This window comes from Pelmatolapia mariae, linkage group LG6 (genome assembly GCF_036321145.2).
Source record: "Pelmatolapia mariae isolate MD_Pm_ZW linkage group LG6, Pm_UMD_F_2, whole genome shotgun sequence".
NCBI lineage: Eukaryota > Metazoa > Chordata > Actinopteri > Cichliformes > Cichlidae > Pelmatolapia > Pelmatolapia mariae.
Genome location: NC_086232.1, coordinates 19205058 through 19228129, shown reverse-complemented (window position 1 = coordinate 19228129; position 23072 = coordinate 19205058). Strand labels below are relative to the sequence as shown.

Below are 23072 nucleotides of genomic sequence, written 5' to 3'. Positions count from 1 at the left end.
TTGTGAATATTACAGATTCTACACATTCCCCCCCCACCCTCATTCCCACAGCTTTTTTTTTTTTTAATCCTTTTAACTGCTGTACCAACAGTTAGGCTACGATGAAAATGACACCGCCTATGTATAACACAGTGACGATAGTCTGTGTCAGGGATAAAAGTGTGCCGGTAGAGACAACTACTGTAGTAGCACATATATTAATAATTAATGCTTATTTGTTTGTAATGGGCATTGAATAATTAATGGCATATTCAACCCATTTCCAAGCTGTGGCAGATGACACAACAGTAGTCTGCTTGCTCCAAATGGAGAGCTGTGCTGCTGGTGCTACTGCGATGAGGACACAGTCCAGTAATTTTTCTTTGTTAGCCTAAGAGGCTAATGCTGCACAAGTACCCCTCTGTTGCATCCCGTTTGGGTAGCTTGTTTGTTTGTTTCTTCAAGCACGTAGGGAGGGGCGGGGGGGAGGGGGGGGGGGGGGGGTTAACAGAAAGTGAGCGTTTGTTCTCTGTTCCACTTGCTAAGCAGATTTAATGAATCCTCTACTTAATCGAAGAGCTATGCCTTTGTTTTCGTTCGACCACGTTGTCACACTGGTGGCATACAGTTTTCTTTAACTGTGTGTAAATGACAACTTTTTACAGTCAGCCACAGACAAAAGCTAACAGCCACTTTGATGTAAACTATAAATGCTTTTTTGTTTTCCAGCTAAGAGGCCATAAGACCAGCACGGAGTAGGTCCTCAGTCTCCCTTTAGAGCCAAAGGAGGACCTTCAGGGTTCAATATTTTCCTTCATCCGGTCTACCCTGCAGCCCTGTGCTCTTGCTCTGAGGCCCTTGTAAGGGCTGCACAAAGTGTTCAGCAAAATCCTAATCTGTTTTCAGAAAGTGCATGCCAATAAACTACAGGGACTACAATGGTCTATGAAGCTATGTGCAGTGGAAGGCAAGAACTGAGAAACTAAGAGCTAAGCAAAATTATTAAACATCAAGGAGAAAGTTATTTAATACATTTTCAAAACTGCTGCTGTTTAATTAATGTTTTGAACTAAAATTAAGGATTCCTTTCAATACGTGGCCTACACTACTTATGTGTGATGAATAAACATGAAGAATAAATGCAAAACAACATGGAAAAAATGTGACTTTCCTCTTGAAACTATTGCTAATATTAGCCTCCGAAAATATGTGGTTTGTAGCCTGTATTACTGTAATATGAACAAGCCGAACAATGACGTTTAATTGAAACATGGCGGCTTCAAAATGGCACGCATAAACAGCCATTTAAAGCAGTAATATATATATCTCTCTATCAACTCTAGATTAGATAGAGAGGTTGATCGAGAACTAAAGAGTCTCGACAGAGAACCGGTTCCAAACTGTCCAGTTTATATTAATTGTCTGTCTCCGAGCTTATCAATTGCTTTCATCAGTGCTGGCATCTTGTTTCTTGCAGTTTCGCATAACAAAGCATGACGTCAAACTCCCGGCAGTGGAGCTTTTTCCACACCTGAAATACATACCTGTTGGGTTTTTTTTTGTTTGTTTAAATCTGGTTTCTACATCCTACATCAGACCCTGATGATAACCAGCAGCATTGATGCTGAAAACCTTTGCAGATCTACATGTTTCCCCAATGCAAAATATTGATCAGTGATCAATGAGAGAATCCATAAAAACAGACCTAGACTAAATAATGGCATCGGTATCAATAAAATGTTACCAGTAACTATCCTTATTCATTTCCTTTATCCATTTTCACCTACACCTCCATGATGTGGTGGCAGAATAAACTGAGATACACCATTTAACCGAGCAGTGACGACAGCAACCTTGTAACTCTATCTCTGCATCTCCTCGGGTCCATGTGACAACACAACAGATGTCCTGAAGACATCCATCTCGAAAGCTGTTCCTTTAAGGATGCTTACACTAGTGGACACTGAGACAAATATGCACATTATCGGACTCTAAGGCTGCACTGACCCTATGGTATATTTTGTATTTTTTAAAGCTGAGGTGAGTAGTTTTAGATACAAAAAACAAAATGCCCACATCGGTTTGGTACTAAATAGAGTACAGACAGCAGTTTATTCTGGTCACTGTTCTGAAAGGACATTGGTGCAAGCATTTTAATTTGTCAATGTAACTGTAATGTGATTTTACCACAAAAAAAATAAAGTCAGTAATCACTAGCTTACTTTGCCAACAAACCTCATGTAGCAAGTGGCACCAAACTCACATTTAATCTAGGACTGCTCAATTGTGCCAAATACTGAGACCAACATCAGTCCAGCTGAAAACCAAATAATTACCTAAAAAAAAAAGTGGCTTGGGAGACTGCAGATAGAGTCAGGGCCGCACACGTAGCAGCAAACTCGTCCACCTTCAAGAAAAAAAAAAAAAACTACAAAAGCCCCGGGGAGAGCTGCAGGTTCGCCTGCATGGCTTTTGTTATCAACATTGCAGCTCGAAACATGCGCTGACCTTTGTGTCGATTACATTAAATGCTGTGTCAGAAGGATAGCAGTTAAAAGGGAACTTTTACAGGATGTGATGGTATGGAGATGGTGGCACTGGGGAAAAAAAAGAGCTGGTGTAGCTGCAAGCAGCAAAGTTAAAAGACACTAACATTTTCGTTGGGGCTGAACAGAATTAGATAGGAGTACATCAGAGGGACAGCTAAGTCTGGGCGGTTTGGAGACAAAGTTAAAGAGAGATGGGATGAGATGGTTTGGATGTTTGCTGAGGAGTAAGGATAGTGGATATATTAGATAAAGGATGTTGAAGATGAAGCTGCCAGGCAGGAGGAAAAGAGGAAAGGCAGAGACGATTTGTGGATGTCCCGAACATGCAGAAGTCTAGTGTGACATCAAAGGACGCTCCGAATAGGGTTAGAGGGAAGGTGATGATTCGCTGCGATGACCCATTAAGGCAGTAACCGAAAAGGAGAAGAAGAAAAGGAAGAAGCAGCAGCAAGGAAGTAAAAAAATTCAAGAATGTCTCATCTAATCCCACAAAAGCTCTCATGCTTCATAACCAGCTGAATTGTTTCAATTTAAAAAAGAAAAAGAAAAACAAGAGAGAATCAACTTCTCTATTTATTTGAGTTAGTATAATCTGAACAACTTGTAAGTACTTCCACTAATTACACAGCTTCATGTGACCGAGCTTGCTCAAACCACCCTGCTGTGTTTCTCAGTATTTTTAGATTTTAGATTGCTGCACTACTATAGAGGGCATTGTTGAAAGTTAGATCAGAGTATTAGTCACTGAAAAACAACTCTGATATGAACAGTTTATCCACAGGAGTTTAGTCTGTAGCAGCCGTAGAAAATCTAATAAGAGCGAACAATGAAGAGGAAGAATCATGACCCACAATCTGAAGCTGTATTCTCGCAAGATTTAGCTGAACTCTGCTGTTACACTCTTATGGCCTCAATAAATCAAACAGAAATCTAAAGTGTAGAAATATATTTTTAAACAGGATTATGTCGCTACCTGTGACAGAAAGACTAAAACGTGGCATTAGCGTTGATAAACCCCCAAAAACGAAGGAAACCAGCTTGCAGTTTGTTCCTTGTTTGTATAAAAGCAATGGCCAACATTTAACTCAAAAATGTTTTCTTAACATTAAACAGGGAAAAAAAGATGCAGTTTATGCAGATATAAAAAACAACAACTATAATTTTGCAGCTTTAAACAGCTTAACTTCTACCTCACAAAATCACGAGTTTCCCCAGAGTTCTTAAAACACTATCTCCACAAAACAGTTACACAACTTGAGCAACAAGTTGTCATAACCATTTGAAAATAACTAGGTCCTCCAGTAGCCTACTTCTTTTTTTCTCCTGAGAAACCAACATTTGGGGTCATATCAACTTTTGTATTGTGGATGCAAAAATTATTGTTATTTCAAATCATTTCAAAATAAGAAAGAAATAGCATGTTTTAGTCACATATATTTTTAAGTGTCCCATATTGTATTATTCCCTCGCACCATGACTTGGTTTGATTAAAGTAAGTCAGGAATCAATATGAGGAGCTATATTGCTGTTGCTTCACGATTCATTTATTAGCCATTAGTTGTGCACAAGGTTGTTGGGAAATAGTGCAACTTTGAAAAAACTAAACAAAAAGCTTTATGATAAGTAAGTGTCTTTAATCACAAGTCAGACTTTTTGTAATGACCATACGAGATGCTGACTGCAGGTAACACAACAGTGATACCGAAGCCTGCCGCTACAGGCAAGATGCAGGTTTACAGAACTGGACTCTTCCATTTAATGCAATCTTTGCAAACAAAATTTCTAAACTTCTACATTAATAAGCAAAACACAGATTTCATTTATCAATCTTTGGTTTTTCCTATGAATTTTTAACTTGATGACGTCAAACTGTATGCATTCTTCGAATTTCTGTGGTTTAGTTGAAAAAAAAAAAAGAAAAAAAAAAGGAAATGGTTAAATATTCGCTTCGAACGCATTCATAAATGATTAAACTTCTGATAAAATCTATGCTAGTTTTACAAGAAACCATTCGTCGATGACTATTCAGCACGCGTAGCTGCACTGACCAGGGGTTTTTCCCCTCGCAGCTGAGAGGTTTCCTGGATGAGTACCCATGGCAAAATAGTTTGCATGTCTGCCTTGCTTATTTGCAGTTTATGCATCAAAATCTGTTCAATAAACTACATTTTTCACACACAGTTTTGCGAGATATCCGCAGACAGTTAAGATAACAAACACTGAAAGCATTGGAAAGTCCAGTTTTTCTTGATTGCCTCATTCTTTAACTGTTTTTTGTGCACGAACAGGATTCTTGTCTTCTCTGCATCTATCCCCATGTTTTCTCATGCTGCGTCACAGCATGCATATGCAATGGGTGAGTGACACTTAATTATAAGTGGTCAGTAAAGACACCTGATCTCACTTGGAGAAGGATTGTCCATTCCTGATCAAATCCTGGCCAACTCCAGATATGAACAGGGTCCTTGTTTTAAAAAAATCAGCTGGAAACTGGTCTCACAAAGTACTGTACAACAATGTGACCTCTGTCATCAAATAAAACACTATTCTGTAATAGATGTGATACAGGCACTCAATGAACCCTGGTTCTAAGTGTATATTTTATGCTCTCTTGAACTTCTGGTTTCTGCAAAAACATCCCTCCTCTGATCTTACAGCTCTTGTATCAATAAAGATGCCGTGCACAAGGAAATCATATGGGCTTGACAGCTAACAAAGCAGCTAATCAAGTTATTTGCTTTAGCCGCATATGAGAGGTTCTTCCAATAGCACACTAATTAAACAGAGAGAACAGGAACATAAAACTGTGTCAGTTACACTTCAAGTGTGGGGGGAAAAAAATCAATGGCATGTCATAACTGATTGCATATCGTTTTAAAAGTATGTAAGACTGAATAGCAGGTGTGAGTAGAGACTGACAGAGCTGCAGATAAGACAACACAGGGATGTAAACAATGGCAGATATAGTAGATGTAATGACAGCCACAACTAGCTCTGATTTTGCAGTTGATTTGTAAATCATTTAACCCTCAGCGACCACCTTTGATACTCTTGACTGCGTGACTTCAAAAGGTAATCAAAGCACTGCTTTACTGGTCAAAGACAATCAAATTCTCCCGAGATAATGCTTGCCAGAGTCTCATGTTTGCTTCCCAAACAACGGCCATGCGCCCCGCTGACGTGCCCTTGAGCAAAGCCTGTTAAGTCACGCTTAAGTAACTTTACTTTATATAAGTAACGCACACTTTCAGGTTCACCAACAAAAAGGGTAAAAAGGGGGGGAGGAAAGACAAAAGCTGATTGTTGCAATGCACACAAGATGCGGCCTACACATCGTCTGCGTCTGCACCCGGGGAGAGCCTCCAGGGAAAAGCATGCACGTTTTTTTCCTCCCTTTGGTCTAACAGGTTACTTTATTACAACGTAACAAAGAGGATATAAAGCGCACTTACGTAACGTCTCAACTTTTTTTCAGGAGGAGACTTTCTCAGCCACCCCGAGCACACCACCTCTCCCCCGCTCATTTCTGCTCCTTTTCTTGCTCTCCCTGGAGTTTGAGCTGGGATTGACGCTTGGCGCTGGTTGTTTTCGGGAGTGTCTTCTTGTACCTGGGGGGAAAAATAACAATAAAACAGTTAATATGAGGCTAAGACGGTGAAGTCAAAACATACTTCGAATATAAAGTTTGTTTAAAAAAAAAATGCTGTGCGTGTATGTGTGTTTTTAAAGGCGCAATAACCAACCGTCACTCCTCCGAAAGTCGACTCGCCGACACGGCAGTTCTGTGAAATGCACAGACCAGATTTCCACGAGTTGTACTCAAATAAACGTGTGTCTCCTTAGCTTGGAGTAAACATAAACCCCGGCGGCACCGCCTTTCGAACAAATATCAACGGTGACTTTTGTATTTTGTTCAAACTGGAAGGCTGTGGGGGCAAAAAAAAGGAGGAAAAAAGAAAAGAAAAAACAGGCGCAGACAAATGAAAGTCGGCAAGTTTTTTTTTTTTGTTGTTGTTATATTTAACGTCTCATGCTAATTCCCGTCAAAGTGAAGCGATTCCCATCTGGAGAGGTCGGATGTGTATGTCCCACACTGTACCGGTGCATAGTTGTCGTCTGAACGCAAATTAAAACAAGCTCGACCGTAAACACGGTGGTTTCGCCTAGCTTTCCTACCAGTTTACTCCCATGGTTCCTTAATTGTGATTGACAGGGTGGCTCCGTCTTTCCCTAAACTCACCCTCCTCTGGAACACTACTGAATGGAGTTAACAACCGCAGAGGCGAGAGGACCGGAAGTTATTGGTTTGTTTTCAAAATAAAATTAGCACGCCTATATAGAAGCTGCGTTTAGTTTAGAAACGTAGTAGTTTAAAGTAAGTATAACTCGCTATTTTTTGTCTCGATTGACAGATTGACATTTGATGCGTCTAACTTTTCTCATCTAAGCAATACTGTAGTACTATGGCTAGTTCTGTAAATTGATAAAGGCTACATTTTTATAAAGAACATAGAATATATTTTCATTGTTACACTCCAGAATATTTCTTCATGGTAATATTCGCACATACGAGGCACGACTCAACGTGGTTTAATTTCTAGAATGTTATTTTGAAATTCAAAGTCGGAAGTTGATGTTTGTTCCGACTGCTTGATGCGGTTCTTCAGAGGACAAACTGGAGAGGCGGCGGCGTGCAGGGAAAGCTGTAGAGCTTCCACCATGGGACATGTAGTTCAAACAGTTCTCTGTGTCCCGTTCCTAAAAAAAAAAAAAAAACAACACTAGTGAAGTGTTGTTTAGCTTTTTTGTAGATGACGCATAACGTTAATACAGAAGCATGCACCACTTGGTGAAGACAATGAGCTTAAAAAAAGCGACAATGAAAGGACCCGCCTCAACCCCTAGGGTCCCAACAAATCACTGCATGTCTAGACTACACTATCCACAATGCTGCTGGAGTCCCCAGAGAGGAATCTGTATACAATCATGTTAAAATAGACTCAGTAGTCTATTTACAGGATAGCTTTTTAACGTTTTTATCTATGAATCCGTGTCTCTATTTATTTACAAAGCTATATCATCTCTGTCACTGCTAAATTTAAATCTACTTCCCATACCATTTATTTGAATCTAAAAATCCACAGAGCCTAAAGCTACCAGCAATCTCCTCACAGGCTACAGTCCAGCACCAAAGCTGTTAGAAAATGGTTTTTCCTGTAAGCCTGGATGTGGTTCACTAGAAATATGTCAATATCCCGGGGGACCAAAAAGACCATCTATAACTGGTCCATTCTACTGGCAAAGGCGTGTTTCCCATGGAATCCGAGTGGAATTTGAGGAATCTTATTGGTATGGTTATGCTTCTCCGAAAGGATGTTTCCCTGTTATTCTGTGATTAATGACTTTGCCATTCTATTGACACATGGCCTGTTTCCACAGCATTAGTCCTGATGAAGAAACAAGGAACAATTAAAGGCTGTAGACACAACACAGCAACCCCAATTAATTCTCTTTGAGAGCCATATGTGCACATCATCAAACAGCAAAGGCCCAGAGTCTCCAGAGTTAAGATTTAAAGTATTATGTTATCTGTTTCCAGCTTTTCAGTATTACCTAGAAAGACAGACCTAAGATATGGTGTCAGTATATTCCAGATGAGCTCTAGATTGTCTGCAGATTATCTAACATAGTAACAGGCTACTGAATGGATACAGAATAATGAAAATACATCCACAAAAAGCAAAAATTCCACCAAACAGGAGGAGAAAAATGCTATGGTTTGCTTGCTTAAAAAAGGAGTCTTGAGATTTTTTCTTTTCCAAATGTCCTTTGAAGGCTCACGTGCCACTGTGTATTTACCACATCAATTAAAAATGTGTAAAAATTAAACATTTGCTAATGATTTTGTGTTTCTGCATAAAAAAAAAACCAACTATAATTTGCCTGTGGGAACAGTATGTGATGGCATGTGACTCTGCAGTTCCCTTTTCCGATACTGGTTTGAGTAGACTCCATTTGACAAAGCGATTTTGCAATCGAAGCACGAAAAAGAGGAATCATCACATGTTTTGACCAATTATGCAACAACATAGAGCTCTTTGATTAGTTTATTCAACTTAAAAAAATAAAACCGAACACACACACACACACACACACACATATTTGTTTGTTTTGTTTTGTTTTTTGTTTGTTTGTTTTGTCCCAGAGCACATTTTGAACAACACCAAAGGCATTTCAGATTTCACACAGGTGGCTGCACTCTGAAAATGGAATGAAGGTGAGTGTTATTAACCCTCTGTGCGCCGCGTCTTCAAATCCCATGACTGATTAAAGCTGACATAGCAACAAGCTGCAGCCATGCTGAGTGTATTTCAGCTTGTGCTGAAAGTTCGGACTTAAAAATATACACTAGTTTTAAAATTTTATTGACAGGCCACTATATATATATATATATATATATATATATATATATATATATATATATATATATATATATATATATATATATATATATATATATATATATACATATATATATATATACACATAAACTCTGGATTTAGTGGCCTATCAATAAAATTTTTTGGTTGTTTAGGAAGGGTGGGTGAGGTGGTGAAGGTAGAGAGAGAGAGAGCGAGACAGAGCGAGAGAGAGTTGAGACGTGAGAGTTGTGATGTTTAGTGTGGAGTGTATTCGTTGCTTTTTGCGTGTGTGTCAGTGAGGGTACTAATGAATGTCACAAAGGCAATGTAAACACCGTCTCCAGGTGGAAAACAGGAGTGATACACCTCCTGTTGTCAGATCTGCAGGGTTTAGGTCTGTGATGTTCTCCTCTGTCTTGTTGCAGACAAAAAAAGTTTTCTTTCTCTGGCACAAATAATTTAATTTGTGGGGCATCTTATGAGCTTGTGACACCCGATTGTTCTCTCATTTTAGTTATAGTATTATTTTTAAACGGTTGATCTCAACCTTTTTTTTCTAACAAAAAAAAAGTTGAAACTTAAGTTAGACTTGTGTTTGTAAATGAACCGCCCCATGTTGTGTAGCATTCTGGGTTTTATATTTACTGGGCTACATACTTATTATACAGGCTATACAGCACATAGAATCAAAATTCCCACATTTTATGTAACTGAAATATTTAATTATGTGGGCTAAAGAAAATAATTAAGTTATAGACTATATTTGTATGAAACATGTGTATACTTGCTGCATTTGAATCATTTTAACCATATGTAACACCTGCATATGTGTTTTTAAAAAAAAGGCAGATTTTGCCAGCCCATTTGACTTCCATGCCACTCTCATGCCACCCTAAGAAAATTTGTCTAGATCCGCCCCTGTATACAATAAAAAAAACAAAACAAGACAAAAAAAACACCCACACCCACCCACAAACATTTGCAGCAGAACTAAATGCCCAAGTGGTCAGTATATTTCTTGCAATGGAAATGCTGATACTATTGATTCTGAGAAGAAGAGTGTTACATAAATGAAGGTAAATCTCATAGTAACAACACAGTATTTCACGCATACACATTTAAGAAAGAAAGAAACATAGACGATTAAAGAAAAAAAAAATCATCTCTTCATCTTTTCTTTTGCTGCCAAGTTAGATTTTATGATTACCTACTGTATATACTCCCCCCCGAATATCTAGCCACAACTCTGCCAATATACCACTTTGACTAACTAAACTAAGTACCTCAACCCACACGGTAAATTCAGTAACAAAGTTATTTGGAGGGGGAAATAAAGCCAATATCGATATTAATACAGTACAATTGCGATGTAAATCAAAAGAAACCCCATTCTTAAAAAATTCTGCATTAAATATCAAAAGGCACATCCAAGTCATCATGAACACAAAAGTGTCTGCGAATGATCAAATCGGAATACATTAAAAAAAAAAAAACGCCGTCAGATATCTGCAGTGAAATTTGTTTGAACGAATAGAGCCCACTCTTTAGGTTATTCTAGATAATGAAAATACCTTCATCTTCATTATTTGATTGAGTTCCATATATGTGTGTGTGTATATACAGTCAGGTCCATAAATATTGGGACATCGACACAATTCTAACATTTTTGGCTCCATACACCACCACAATGGATTCCAAATGAAACGAACAAGACATGCTTTAACTGCAGACTGTCAGCTTTTATTTGAGGGTATTTACATCCAAATCAGGTGAACGGTGTAGGAATTACAACAGTTTGCAAATGTGCCTCCCACTTCTTGAGGGACCAAAAGTAATGGGACAGAATAAGAACCATAAATCAAACATTCATTTTTTAATACTTGGTTGCAAATCCTTTACAGTCAATCACAGCCTGAAGTCTGGAGCACATAGACATCACCAGACGCCGGGTTTCATCCCTGGTGATGCTCTGCCAGGCCTCTACTGCAGCAGTCTTCAGTTCCTGCTTGTTCTTGGGGCATTTTCCCTTCAGTTTTGTCTTCAGCAAGTGAAATACATGCTCAATCGGATTCAGGTCAGGTGATTGACTTGGCCATTGCAAAACAGTCCACTTCTTTCCCTTCAAAAACTCTTTGGTTGCTTTTGCAGTATGCTTTGGGTCGTTGTCCACCTGCACTGTGAAGCGCCGTCCAATGAGTTTTGAAGCATTTGTCTGAATATGAGCAGATAATATTGCCCGAAACACTTCAGAATTCATTGTGCTGCTTTTGTCAGCAGTCACATCATCAATAAATACAAGAGAACAAGTTCCACTGGCAGCCATACATGCCCACGCCATGACACTTCCACCACAATGCTTCACTGATGAGGTGGTATGCTTAGGATCATGAGCAGTTCCTTTCCTTCTCCATACTCTTCTCTTCCCATCACTCTGGTACAAGTTGATGTTGGTCTTATCTGTCCATAGGATGTTGTTCCAGAACTGCGACGGCTTTTTCAGATGTCGTTTGGCAAACTCTAATCTGGCCTGCCTGTTTTTGGGGCTCACCAAAGGTTTACATCTTGTGGTGAACCCTCTGTATTCACACTGGTGGAGTCTTCTCTTGATTGTTGACTCTGACGCACATACACCTGCCTCCTAGAGAGTGTTCTTGATCTGGCCAACTGTTGTGAAGGGTGTTTTCTTCACCAGGGAAAGGATTCTTTGGTCATCCACCACAGTTGTGTTCCGTGGTCTTCCTAGTCTTTTGGTGTTGCTGAGCTCACCAGTGCGTTCCTTCTTTTTGGGAATGTTCTAAACAGTTGTTTTGGCCACGCCTGATGTTTTTGCAATCTCTCTGATGGGTTTGTTTTGTTTTTTCAGCCTAATGATGGCTTGCTTCACTGGTAGTGACAGCTCTTTGGATCTCATCCTGGCAGTTGACAGCAACAGGTTCAAAAAGCAAACAGCACACTTGAAATGAACTCTGGACCTTTTATTTGTTCATTGTAATTGGGGTAATGAGGGAATAATACACACCTGGCCATGGAACAGCTGAGAAGCCAATTGTCCCATTACTTTTGGTCCCTTAAGAAGTGGGAGGCACATATACAAACTGTCATAATTCCTATACTGTTCACCTGATTTGGATGTAAATACCCTCAAATAAAAGCTGGCAGTCTGCAGTTAAAGCATGTCTTGTTCGTTTCATTTGGAATCCATTGTGGTGTTGTATAGAGCCAAAAATATTAGAATTGTGTCGATGTCCCAATATTTATGGACCTGACTGTATATACATATATATATATATATACACACACATACATACACACACATACATATATACATATACACATACACATATCAGTCAATACTGTAATCAGTTTGAAGTTCTTTTATTTGAAGTCATATGTACATTTATTGCATGTCTTGTATGAAACAGAGTACAGATCCCAGGCACAATATCCCCAATAATAAAATACCACAGCTCACAATAAGCTGCAAGTAAAAACTAAAAGTATGATAAATAAAAATTAAAAGAATCTGTGTTTCCAACAGATGAATGCCTTCCGTCTTGTATGCATGTGTGTGTATGAGGTAAACACAGATGAGCTTTATCGAAGAAAGCGTTTAATAGAAGATTAATCTGAAGTCGTTTGTATAATATTGAATCATATCCTGCCAAATTTCTTTCATTTGAGACAGAAATATATTTGCACCAGTGAGTAATAGCCACCCAGAGTTTTGACGTTTGTAGGATTAACAGGAGATTACAATGTTTTCAAATCACAAAATTAAATAAAGAAAAATCATACATGAGGACTAACCAAAACTTTTAGATTTAGAGAAAATCAAATCAAGAATCAGAGCCAGTTTTGAAGTGTGTTGCTAGATCATTTCAGTGCTCCTTCTTTGCTATACATAGTGAGAAGATTCAACGTCCTGTGGGATGAGCCCAGAACTCCCTTAGCACCAGTTCATCTGGATTTCCTGCAGCATTTTTATGCCTCTCTCTCTCTCTCTCTCTCTCTCTCTCTTTCAGAAGACCAGTCTACTAATGGTATTGAAGCCTCCTCCTCCTCCTCCTCCAGATGGGCCGCAGCTCCCCGGTGGGTTATTGTCATCTGAACCGTTGGGCCTGAACGAGCAGGAGGATGACGGGGCCTGAAGAGCCTGGGTCCGAGCGCTGAGCTCCTGCTCCTAACGACAGCAAGCAGGGGAGAGAAGTGTTATTTCCAAGCGAGATTATATTTAAGCTTAAACAGCACTCAACTTTGCTGTGACAAAGAAGCAACGCTAGTTTGCGTGTGCTTGAATGCCCATCAGAGCTTTGGCTGCATGTAATTACAGCACCCCCTAGAGGTGATTTACTGCAGTTGTAATAAAAAAAAAAAGTGTGGTGGAATGTCAACTCGATGGAGCACAGTTCAATGACTCGTGAAATTACTCTTCACATCTTGTAACAGGACAGTTCAGATGTGCAGTCCAAATAAAAAACTCCTACACAGTACATCTCCAAGTTATCCGTAAAAGCACGGCCTGCTTTCCCTTCACCTCTTTCCACCTCGGTGACTCTCTGACTTTTATAACCTCGCTTCTTAGAAGTGTTAGTGTTAATGAGGCTTTAAGTCATGTTTCTGTAAAACAGGCAAAATAAGCATCATTTCTATCCAAATACCCTCAGAGTTCATAAACCACAGATTTAATACAGGCTAATCGCTTCACACTTGAATTTATAGGCAGTGACAGTTTTAAAGGGTAACCGAACACCAGTATGTGGAAGTGCATTTCAAGTGTTCAACCCAACGTACCTGTAAATAGAGCTTGTTGTCTTTGATAATAGCATCCAGTAGTTCTTTCTGCAGAGGAGGCTCGGCACTCAGTCTCATTCCATTTGCCATTAGTCCCCCATTTAAGCTTTGCCCTGGTAGCTCCTGTTTCCTGTACATGAGCACATAAGCGGTGTCCTTGGGGAAGCGATTAGTAATGTTTTGCACTGATTGGAAAGATGTGAACGTTACTCTGCTATCATTGAAGAGCAGCCAATCTTTTGCCTCCTGGCTACTATTAGGCAGCGTTTCGCTTTGTTCACGTGGAAGCGAGGGAGCTGAGCAGGTGTAGAGGCTGGACTCGGCCTGGGCGTTCCCTAAATCCTCTTTGATGCCGTACTGGTTGTCTGGATGCTGTGCCCCATCTGTTCCATTAATATTGCGACCATAAGAGTAATAGTGGCCGCTCTCTGACGATATACCAGAATGTATTACGACCGAGCTGAGGACATAGGGGACCGACTGAATCGACCTGCTCATCTCCTCTGCTCCATCTATCCTTGCCTTCTCCTCTTCCTCATCGTGTTGCGACGATTTGAGTTTCTTGGCCAGATTCTCGCTGCTCTCAGGAGAATCCACTTGCAGAGGAGACGAGGTAGAAGAAGAACACTGCGTAGGTACGGAAGGGTCATGTACAGGAAGTCTGATCAGCGGTGGGATGGTGACATTGTCAAGAATCTTCCTACGGACATGGCATTTGGCGTCATATGAAAATCGCAGCAAAGTGAGAATCAAGTACTCAGGGGCAGACACCACTTTAATGGTCTTCTCTGCCCGCTGGAGGGAGCTACACTTCTCGCAGAAATAGGCGTTGTCTCCATCGAGGATTTCCGGAGCCAGAAAATAATTCACCAGGTCAGGCACGGAGAGAGGAGGCTCATTTGTTACTGGCACAAAATGGGCATTGCTAGCTGGAGCTTTGGCCGAGCCTGGCTCAGGAGCTTCACTGCCACCATTGACAGATCCCTGACAGAGAGCTTTGGGCTCTTCTGATTGCCTCTGGGTTTGAGGGCCATCCTGTAAAGTGGTACCTGGACAAAAGGCCAAAGAGAGGTCTGTAAAAGGTTCTTCTTTCTCAGAGATGCAGTTGCACAGCGTACAGCAAATGCTCGTGATTAGCTTCCCTCCAAACATCTTTTCTATCAAAGTCCTTGTGTCATCTCCAGGTTTGGCCTCTGCTAGAGGCAAAATGGTCTGTTCATTGTCTTCCTGAGCAGACGTTGTTGCAGAGTCTTTGGAGCTCGTGTCAGCTGGGGAGGCAGCTTTTGGTTCAGCTGAATCCAGTGCCTGAAGGGTTTTCTCCTCCTCGTGTAACCTTGGGATCAGAAAACACTCAGCTTTTTTTTTGAAAAATCAAACAAATTAGTGCAACAGCTATGTCTTAGTTTAAACACAGTTTATAAACAGTATTCATACGCAGTTAGCACTCACAATGCTTTATATTCATTAACATTTATTCCATTCCGCTTTCAGCAATGCAAATGATGGACAAGCTATTAATTTAAAATACCTGTCTAAAAGAAATCTGAGGTACTCTGAACAGTCCTGCTGAGAACCCACGTTGAACCAGGGGGGGCGGGACGCTTCCAAGAAGTTTCTGGGAGCATAGGCCGCCCTCTGTAGGACAGATAAACACAAATGAATGAAACACGTTAATATCTGCTGCTTTAGTTCTCCACTAACAATGTTTGTAATTGCTACTTAACAGGGCAACACTAACCTGAGTGTGTGCGAGGAAAGCAAAGAGAAGCTGAAGCTTTTTCATTAGTGTGTTGGAACCATTTAGATGCAACGATAAAACATGCCTCCTGAAACTGAAGAAAGAGAAAGAAAAGTTGGTTTCATAATTCATTTCACAACAAGAACACCTGGTTTTACAGATTTTATGTCTAAAAGACTCACTCTGTGGCCATAAAAAGGGTCTGGATGATGCTGTTCATGTAGCAGGTGTTCCCCAAGTTGACTAAGCCCGTTTTGCCCGTCTCAGACTTCCCAGCTTGCCTCAGCAGACCAGAGGCAAACGAGTTGGACTGAGACGTCCAGGCACTTTGATTCAACACCAGCTTGATCTTCTCTTCTGCAGATTTTGGTAGATCCTGAAAAGAAAAGAGACGTCTTTAACACTGTAAAAATGCAAAGTAAAAGTAACAGAAAGTCTAACTGAAGCTCCTCGTTGCATATCATGTGTCATTTATAATGATCCAAATAAATAAAACATGGACCTAATGTGTTTTGTTATCGTTGAAATATCCAACTACAGAAAGAAGTGTTCTCCCCACTTGGTTACCTTGATGGCCTCCAGTATGTTGTCATAAAGGTCAGGGAAGCCAGAGTACTGGTACATCATGCAGTGTATGAGCTCAGTGAACTGCAGCAGGAACGCTTTGCTAGTGGGAAGCCCATCTGTCCTTAAGGACTGAACTAGATCTACTACATGTGGAACAACCTGAGAGAGAGAAGGGAATAAAGAGAAGAGAAAAATGTTGAGTACACTGTAGCGCTGAAAACAGCAGAAGGTACAGCTAACATTAATCATAAATATCTGTGGTACGGTGAGCCACGGGGTGGTTGCACATCAGAAACCCCACAGAGGTCTCATTTGCAGAGTATTTTTGAGCCTATTCATGTTTTTAGAATCTAATGAAATCGGCCAATTCAAGGGCTATTGCTCTGCATTTAAGTGCTTCACACATCATTAGTGAGAGTGTGGTGCCAAGCCCAGAGTTCTGGGAAAAGACGTCTATGCAGCTTTGAAGTAATTTAAGCCAGAAGAGACGAAAATGAGAAAACCAATAAAGTGGCCATATGAGAGGGAAATGGACTGTGAGGACACAGGAGACCCCCTTACCAAATGGAAGGCCTCGGGAGAGTGCTGGAAACTCAGCAGCATGTGAGAGAGCACGGCCAGCGCCCCCTGCCGCACAATGGGGTACCACAGACGACTGAATACCTATGGGTGGAGTTTAAAAAAATAAATAAATAAATAAATAAATCATCTGTTGCGAACATGTTTATTTATAGAGGTGCTTGAGTAAAATGCACACAATTTCCATCTATTAGAAACTAAAATGAAGAGTTCTCATTACAAACCAGTTCAATTTTAAGCAGAGTGACATCTATGAGGATAGTGAACTTCTGAACAGCAGCCAGGCCTTTCAGCAGAGCGATGACCCAGGTATCTACATGTTGGGCAAGAGGCCACGATAACCAGTCAATCATCCTAGATGGACAGAAAAAGGATATGTTAAAAGCAAATGACTGGAACAAACCCACCCACTCTTATTAAATAGATCTACAGATTTTCAGTTAAGATAATGTTCAAGCCATTTATACATGCGTCCCAAAAACTGTACTTCTCCAGTTGTATTTAAATACTGTGGCACTTCTTTTGAACTCAAATGGCTCAGTGTGCAATTTCACCTGCAGAGTGCTTTAGTCATGTTTGCGTCTCTGACGTTCTGGTCTGTGGTGAGGCTCTTGATAAGCACTGTGATCATCTGGACAGGGATATGCTGGACCAGGCTGGCCAGTGCAATGGATGGGTCAAAGGAAGGGTCTGCGATAAACAAATACATAATGTTAGCTTTTCTTTGTGTTCCAGCGGACACATGCTGGGATACAAATTACACTTACAGTCTGTAAGAGAAAATAGAAAAAGAAACAAACACCAAGGTTGAACAATATGAAAGTAGAGGTTTATGATCATGAAAACACGATCACAATCATCTATGGTGCTTTATGCATCCTCTATGAAGAGGGGGGGAAGCTCTGCGGATATTAGGAAAGCATTCCAGGGGCACTGTTCGCCTGAACAATATCAATAAAACGGAGGCCGAGGGACCTTTCAATCCAAAGCGGATCTGCTCACAGAGCTCAAACACATACTGTCCATACAATATTTGAAACAATTTCCTGCTGTTTGTTCATTTTTTGCTACTTTATTCTTCAAACCCAGAACATCACTAACATTTACCATCAGCTACTGCAACTTTGACTTCAGCTGAAATTCTCTCAACTATTAGAAGACTGAAACTGCCCAAAAAGTATAAAGAAAAAAAAAGAAGACTGAATTAATCAATTAATATTGCATTAAATGCACCAACAATATAAAAGAATAAACGTAAGCCATTTTGCTGTCTTTGTATTTGCCTTTGCATTCATTTCCGTGTTTTTGTTATTTTTATTTTGTGTATCAGTCTATTTTTCTATTTGTACTTTGACTTGCCTGACATCAATCAACCAATAGATATAATGCTGACCCCATGACACAGACTATGAATGGCTGCCCACTCATTTGGATAATGAGGCAGAACATATATATATATATATATATATATATATATATATATATATATATATATATATATATATATATATATATATATATATATATATATATATATATATATATGTAAAAAAAAAAAAGGAAATAACAAATACACTTGTTTTTGGAAATTAAGGAATAGTGGAAAGTGGGGAACTGAAAAACTTAAAAACCATCAGTCTTGGTCAACGCTGATTTTGTGTAGTAGGAAGTGTAAACACATTAGCAAATTAAAACACAAATTTCTGTCACTTACAAAAAAAAATAAAAAATCAATATACTTTTCATGCATTTTGTAAATCACTCTCTTATTTATTAGGGTTGGAGACGGTTTTGATCTTCCATGCTTCAAAAAAAAAAAAATAATGAATCAGGTGATATGAGTGCATAAATTAGGACTGACCATGATTTTACAATGTAAGATGTAAATTATTAAATAAACTAAAACAAATACTTTGTGTGCCTAGGTCATTGTACCCACCAACTCCAGAAATGAATAAGAGCTGTAGCTTCAGCAGAGTGGGTGTGCGTCTTCAAGGAGGCGCACACATGTTTTCTTAAAAACAAGAATAAATCATGCTAAACAGACTGTGAGAATAAATGACAGTAAGTATTAGCTGTCTCTCCACTGAGCTTCTCTTCAGTTGGATGGGCTCATACTCCACCCATCTGAAGTGTAATTTGTGACGGCACTCCTAGTTCTGCTCTGGAGCCTAGATGAGGTAACAGTGTAGCAGCAAATGAACCAGCACTCAACCAGCTGCAGATTCTGGTTGGAGTTCCCCTCCAGCTCTCAAAAAAAAAATCCAGAGCAGATCAAAGAGTATCATCACTAGCTGAAGTCCAAGACAAGACAGTTATACTGCGCTCCACATACCTTGCAACTCAAAAGTCCCTCCCTAATTAGCGTGTTCCAGAAAGAGCGAGAAAGAACAACAACTTAAAACAAAAAAACAAAACAAACAAACCAGGATTTGTTTGGCTTCTTAGCAAAGCTATTCAGGAATCAATAGCAATAGAGCAAAAGTCTTGCTCTTTTCTACCTTAAAACACCACTGGACAATCATGTTAGAGCCTGGTCTGTGCTTAGCTTATTTAGTAAGTCACAAATACACAACAGTGGCAGTACAAATGAAACGTTTTATGATTTTCCTGCTATTTACATTTAGTGCCGCCATGTTTGTTAACTCCAGGTTACTACTCTGACTTTTCAAGTGGCAAAAGCAAATCAAAGGGGGAGTTTGAGATTCAAACTTTGACTGGGAACTCAGAAATTCAGGCTTATTCAGGAACACACCATTAGTCTATCAAACTGGGGGATGGGTATCACAACAGTAGCCTGATGAACCTCTCAGGAGATGGTAGAAGACAGGAAGGGCTGGTGCTAGCGTGTTTGCTGTCACTGAACTTTCAAAATAAGAGTACGGGCATTACCCAACAGCATCATTAATTGGTGGATTGCAGTATGCCAGGGAAGCCCACTCAAATAAATGTGTGTCGAAAATATAAACAGCTGAATTCATATTCATGAACATTACCTTGTCTAAAGATACTTTCTCACAAAGGTATTCCAACACAAAGTTCTTGGTTTCTAGAATAATGATGCAATTTGTTACATCTACTAAAATACATGGATTTCAACACATTTTTTCTGTTTGGTCAGTCAATGTGCGGCCCTTTTCTTACTGTGACAAAGTCGATCTGGTCTTCACCTTTGACCCTAACGTGTTTAACATTACATTCTACTGTAAACAGAAGAAACATGCCCAATCAACGAGGACTACAGCCATCAGAAAGTCTTATGTGAAATGCCTTCAGAAAACAAATGTAATCAGGTTCATAAGCACAACTAGAAAGTCATTTAAGAGCATTTGAGCTGTGGGCAATCTCTGAGGAAGAGATGACCATTTCCAAGTAAATATCAAATAATATTTCTGTTTGAAATGCCCATCCTTAACGCTACTATTAACAAAATCCAAATTTGCTCTTTATGTTGAGTTTTTCTTTTTTTAATGGCATCTATAACAACAAATGTCTCAAAACTGAACCCATTTTAAAAAAAATTTAATCACGTATGAAATGACTTTCTTGTTCCTTTAAGGCACAATTTATATGGAATCAAAGAGTCTTACCTGTAGAGGCGATAATAGCAAAGACCTCCTGGAGTGAGGGCAGCAGCGTGGCTGGGTCAGCCTTCCAGATGTTCTGTAGCAGCGCGCTAACTTTCGTCACCTGACCAACATACTCTCTCAGTTCCTGCTCTTGGCTAGCAAAGCAGTGGAAGGAACTGATGGTCCTCACCAGCTGCTGGCAGAACAGAACACCCGACTTATCTCTTGGGATGCACTGCACAAAGTCTGACAGCAAAGTGCTCAGGCGGGCACAGAAAGCGGGATCAGGTCGTTCACACACCATCCTTAAAACCTCCACCTGGATCACACTAAAAATCTCCAGCACCGAGGGGCAGCTGATGAGCAGCCGCAGGCAGCAGTGAATGTATTCTACTATGGCGGGGTCTTTGCGGTCCAGCTGGCTGTAGCCCTGCTGGAGCAGACTGAGGACGAAGTCTTTGCTGAAGAAACGCTCAAACTCTGGGCGATGGTAGCGTGCATAGGCTTCAAGAACCTGGGAGCCAATTTGCTTCTGGAAGGCATCTTCACCGAGCAAGATGAGGCGGGTGGTGAGTGTGAATAGTGCCTGACACTGATCCTCTGTCACTTCTCTCTCAGCTGCTTCCACTACCTTCTTCACAATGGCCTTCTTCACTGGAACAGAGTGATTGGAGCTCACCAAGCCCTCCAAAATCTTGTCCATGATGTCGATCTGTAGAGGAAAATTGAAAAAGTAATTAGGTGAACCATTTAAAAAAAAAAAAAAAAAAAAAGAGTCAGAAAACATCTGCAGTCACACTAAATGGTGCACTGAACATTTGTTCTGTCACAGTTTTTGTTTGTGATCACACACGTCACAGAAAACATTTTGACATATGACTCTAAGAAAAGCAATGGTGTAAACAGTAAAATTATTAGATTCGAAATCACAATATCAGCGACATCGCTCATGTTGAGCAGTTTGGGAGACAAAGTTAGAAATGCAAGGTTACAATTGGCCAGGCACAGACTCCAATGGGGCCCCCTGGATGGTTCTTGGAAGTGGGATTGAAGGCATGCATTTTGGACATTTAACTGTATTTTTACAAGTTTTACAACTTTACACCAAAATAATTAAGTAATACTGTAGTTAACAATTAAATGACAGAACGGTTGCTTTTCCGCAATCTACATGACATGCCGTGACTTTTTCCGTAATTTTACACATTTCTTAAAATTTACGCCCAAAGAGCGGCGCTGACAGATTTCATTCATTTACTACCGTAGCATTTCTTTATCGTGTAGTAAAAACGAAAGACACTTCTTTTAAGATATCGATGTAGATATCGATATAGCTGTTAAGATACCTGTAGTTGAACTTCTTTACCCTAACGGGAAGGGGGGCATTTAAGGTGGTTTCAGTGGATCTGTCACTAAATATAACGCACGACTTTGCTATACATTATTTTTTTCAAGTTCAGCGTAATAAAACAAATTTAATGTAGTGGCCATCTGCCTTGAAGACTGCACATTACATTACTATGTGCTACTTCACACGTGTTTTGCCTATGATCTCAGACTCCTGCCGCTCTGTGTTGCTGCTGTTGTGGGGACACACACAAATAGCCGACTAGCTTGCTAAAGCTAGCTGTAAAGTTAGCAGATATTTCTATATGTCTAGTAGCTAAAGTACGGCTAGAATGAGCGCTAAAACTAAACCTGAGAAACAGTGCTGACTTCTCCATAGCGGTAGTGTTTACTAACAAACTGCCCCCCACAAAAATAAAATTAAAATATTTAAAAAAAGAAAAAAAGAAACAGCCGAAGAGGCCTGCCGTTAGCCTACAAACTGACTTAGCATAAATGCCACCATGTAATTCAAATAATCCAACATGTGTGCTTACCCAAATAAAGCATGTCAACAGCGTCCGACCAGAGTAGCTTCTGCCGTCGGTCAGAGCTAAATGTCTTCAGAGAGATAAAACAGTTTTATGTGTATTTATTTTGGTTCATTTCCTCGCTCGGAAACAGCTGATTAACCGTACAGCGACGTCATTCCTATGGACAGAGACAGTGGTAGGACCCTTGGGGGTGAAGCTATTTTTCTCTTAACTTTGCCTGTTCCGCTTTTGTTACGTTTGTGTAACGGTCAGTCGTGTGGGTTTCCACGGATGGCGCTGCTGGCCGTTTGACACGCTTCCAGTTAAACGAAACTGCGTTTTCACGAGCATTTTCGAGAACCTTTATCCTTTTATTGTACACTTCGTGTGTTGCGTTCAACCACTACTCGTTCATCTGCCGTTTTTGGGATAACGCTACGATTAAAAAAAAAATCATGAAAAGATGGAAACCTCCCAGCTTCCACCTGACATCCAGATTGATCTGCATCTTGGAATTGTGATTATCAAAGACTTTATTTTCAAATTTTTGCATCCATCTGCACTTGCACACTGAATTAAGGAGATGTTGTTTGTTATACGAATGGAAGAGTTAGGCATGTGTAATTTAACAAGAGATGGGGGCATTTTCTTCTCGGCCCATTAGGATATGTAATCTTGTTTGTACATCTTTGTTAGCGTTTTTTAATAATAATAATAATAATAATAATAATAATAATAATAATAATAATAATAATAATAATAGATTAAATGCCTTTCCAGTAAGGGTATTAACAGTTTGTTCTCCACCTCCGCTTCAATGTGTCCAGTTTACAGACAGTCCCTGAGCCTTACTGATTCGTTTATACAACAGATGTGACAGCTGCTGCTGTCACATCTGTTGCTGCTCTCCCAGCAGACTCCTGAGTACACTGTGCTTCCCATAGCAGAGTAACATAAAATTTCCATCATTTGGTGCACACATTGACTCCATTAGTAAATAGAGCCTGCTCATCCCCAGC

At 39.9% G+C, this 23072-nt stretch overlaps 2 protein-coding genes across 6 annotated transcripts in view; both read right to left on the bottom strand.

Moving 5' to 3' along the window:
* The window catches only part of gab1 (GRB2-associated binding protein 1), a 56625-nt gene extending 49871 nt beyond the window's left edge, over positions 1 to 6754 (bottom strand). The window contains exons 1-2 of one of the 5 annotated variants that reach the window (XM_063476105.1): positions 6272 to 6754; positions 5981 to 6136 (exon numbers count right to left, since the gene is read on the bottom strand). In XM_063476105.1, the coding sequence (XP_063332175.1) occupies positions 5981 to 6052 (72 nt within the window). In that variant the 5' untranslated portion in view covers positions 6053 to 6136; positions 6272 to 6754. The remainder of the gene's footprint in view (positions 1 to 5980; positions 6137 to 6271) is intronic. The other 4 variants (XM_063476102.1, XM_063476104.1, XM_063476100.1 and 1 more) reach the window with 4 other exon arrangements.
* Positions 6755 to 12309: 5555 nt separating this feature from the next.
* usp38 (ubiquitin specific peptidase 38) lies at positions 12310 to 22332 on the bottom strand. The gene is made up of 11 exons (XM_063476099.1): positions 22078 to 22332; positions 20216 to 20906; positions 17180 to 17315; positions 16850 to 16979; positions 16608 to 16709; positions 16047 to 16205; positions 15662 to 15855; positions 15480 to 15573; positions 15270 to 15376; positions 13742 to 15074; positions 12310 to 13130 (listed from the first exon to the last, which is right to left on the bottom strand). Exons 2-11 carry the CDS (start codon positions 20895 to 20897, stop codon positions 12969 to 12971), a joined length of 3099 nt encoding a protein of 1032 aa, XP_063332169.1. The 5' UTR covers positions 20898 to 20906; positions 22078 to 22332; the 3' UTR covers positions 12310 to 12968.
* Positions 22333 to 23072: the final 740 nt, after the last annotated feature.

Excerpts from the sequence above, each read along its gene's own strand:
- usp38 (XM_063476099.1), bottom strand. The coding sequence starts at position 20,897 with ATGGACAAGATTTTGGAGGGCTTGGTGAGCTCCAATCACTCTGTTCCA. Across the intron at positions 16,980-17,179 it reads ATGACTAAAGCACTCTGCAG|GATGATTGACTGGTTATCGT; the intron begins GTGAAATTGCAC and ends CTGTCCATCTAG. Across the intron at positions 15,377-15,479 it reads CTTTCCTCGCACACACTCAG|AGGGCGGCCTATGCTCCCAG; the intron begins GTTAGTGTTGCC and ends TCTGTCCTACAG.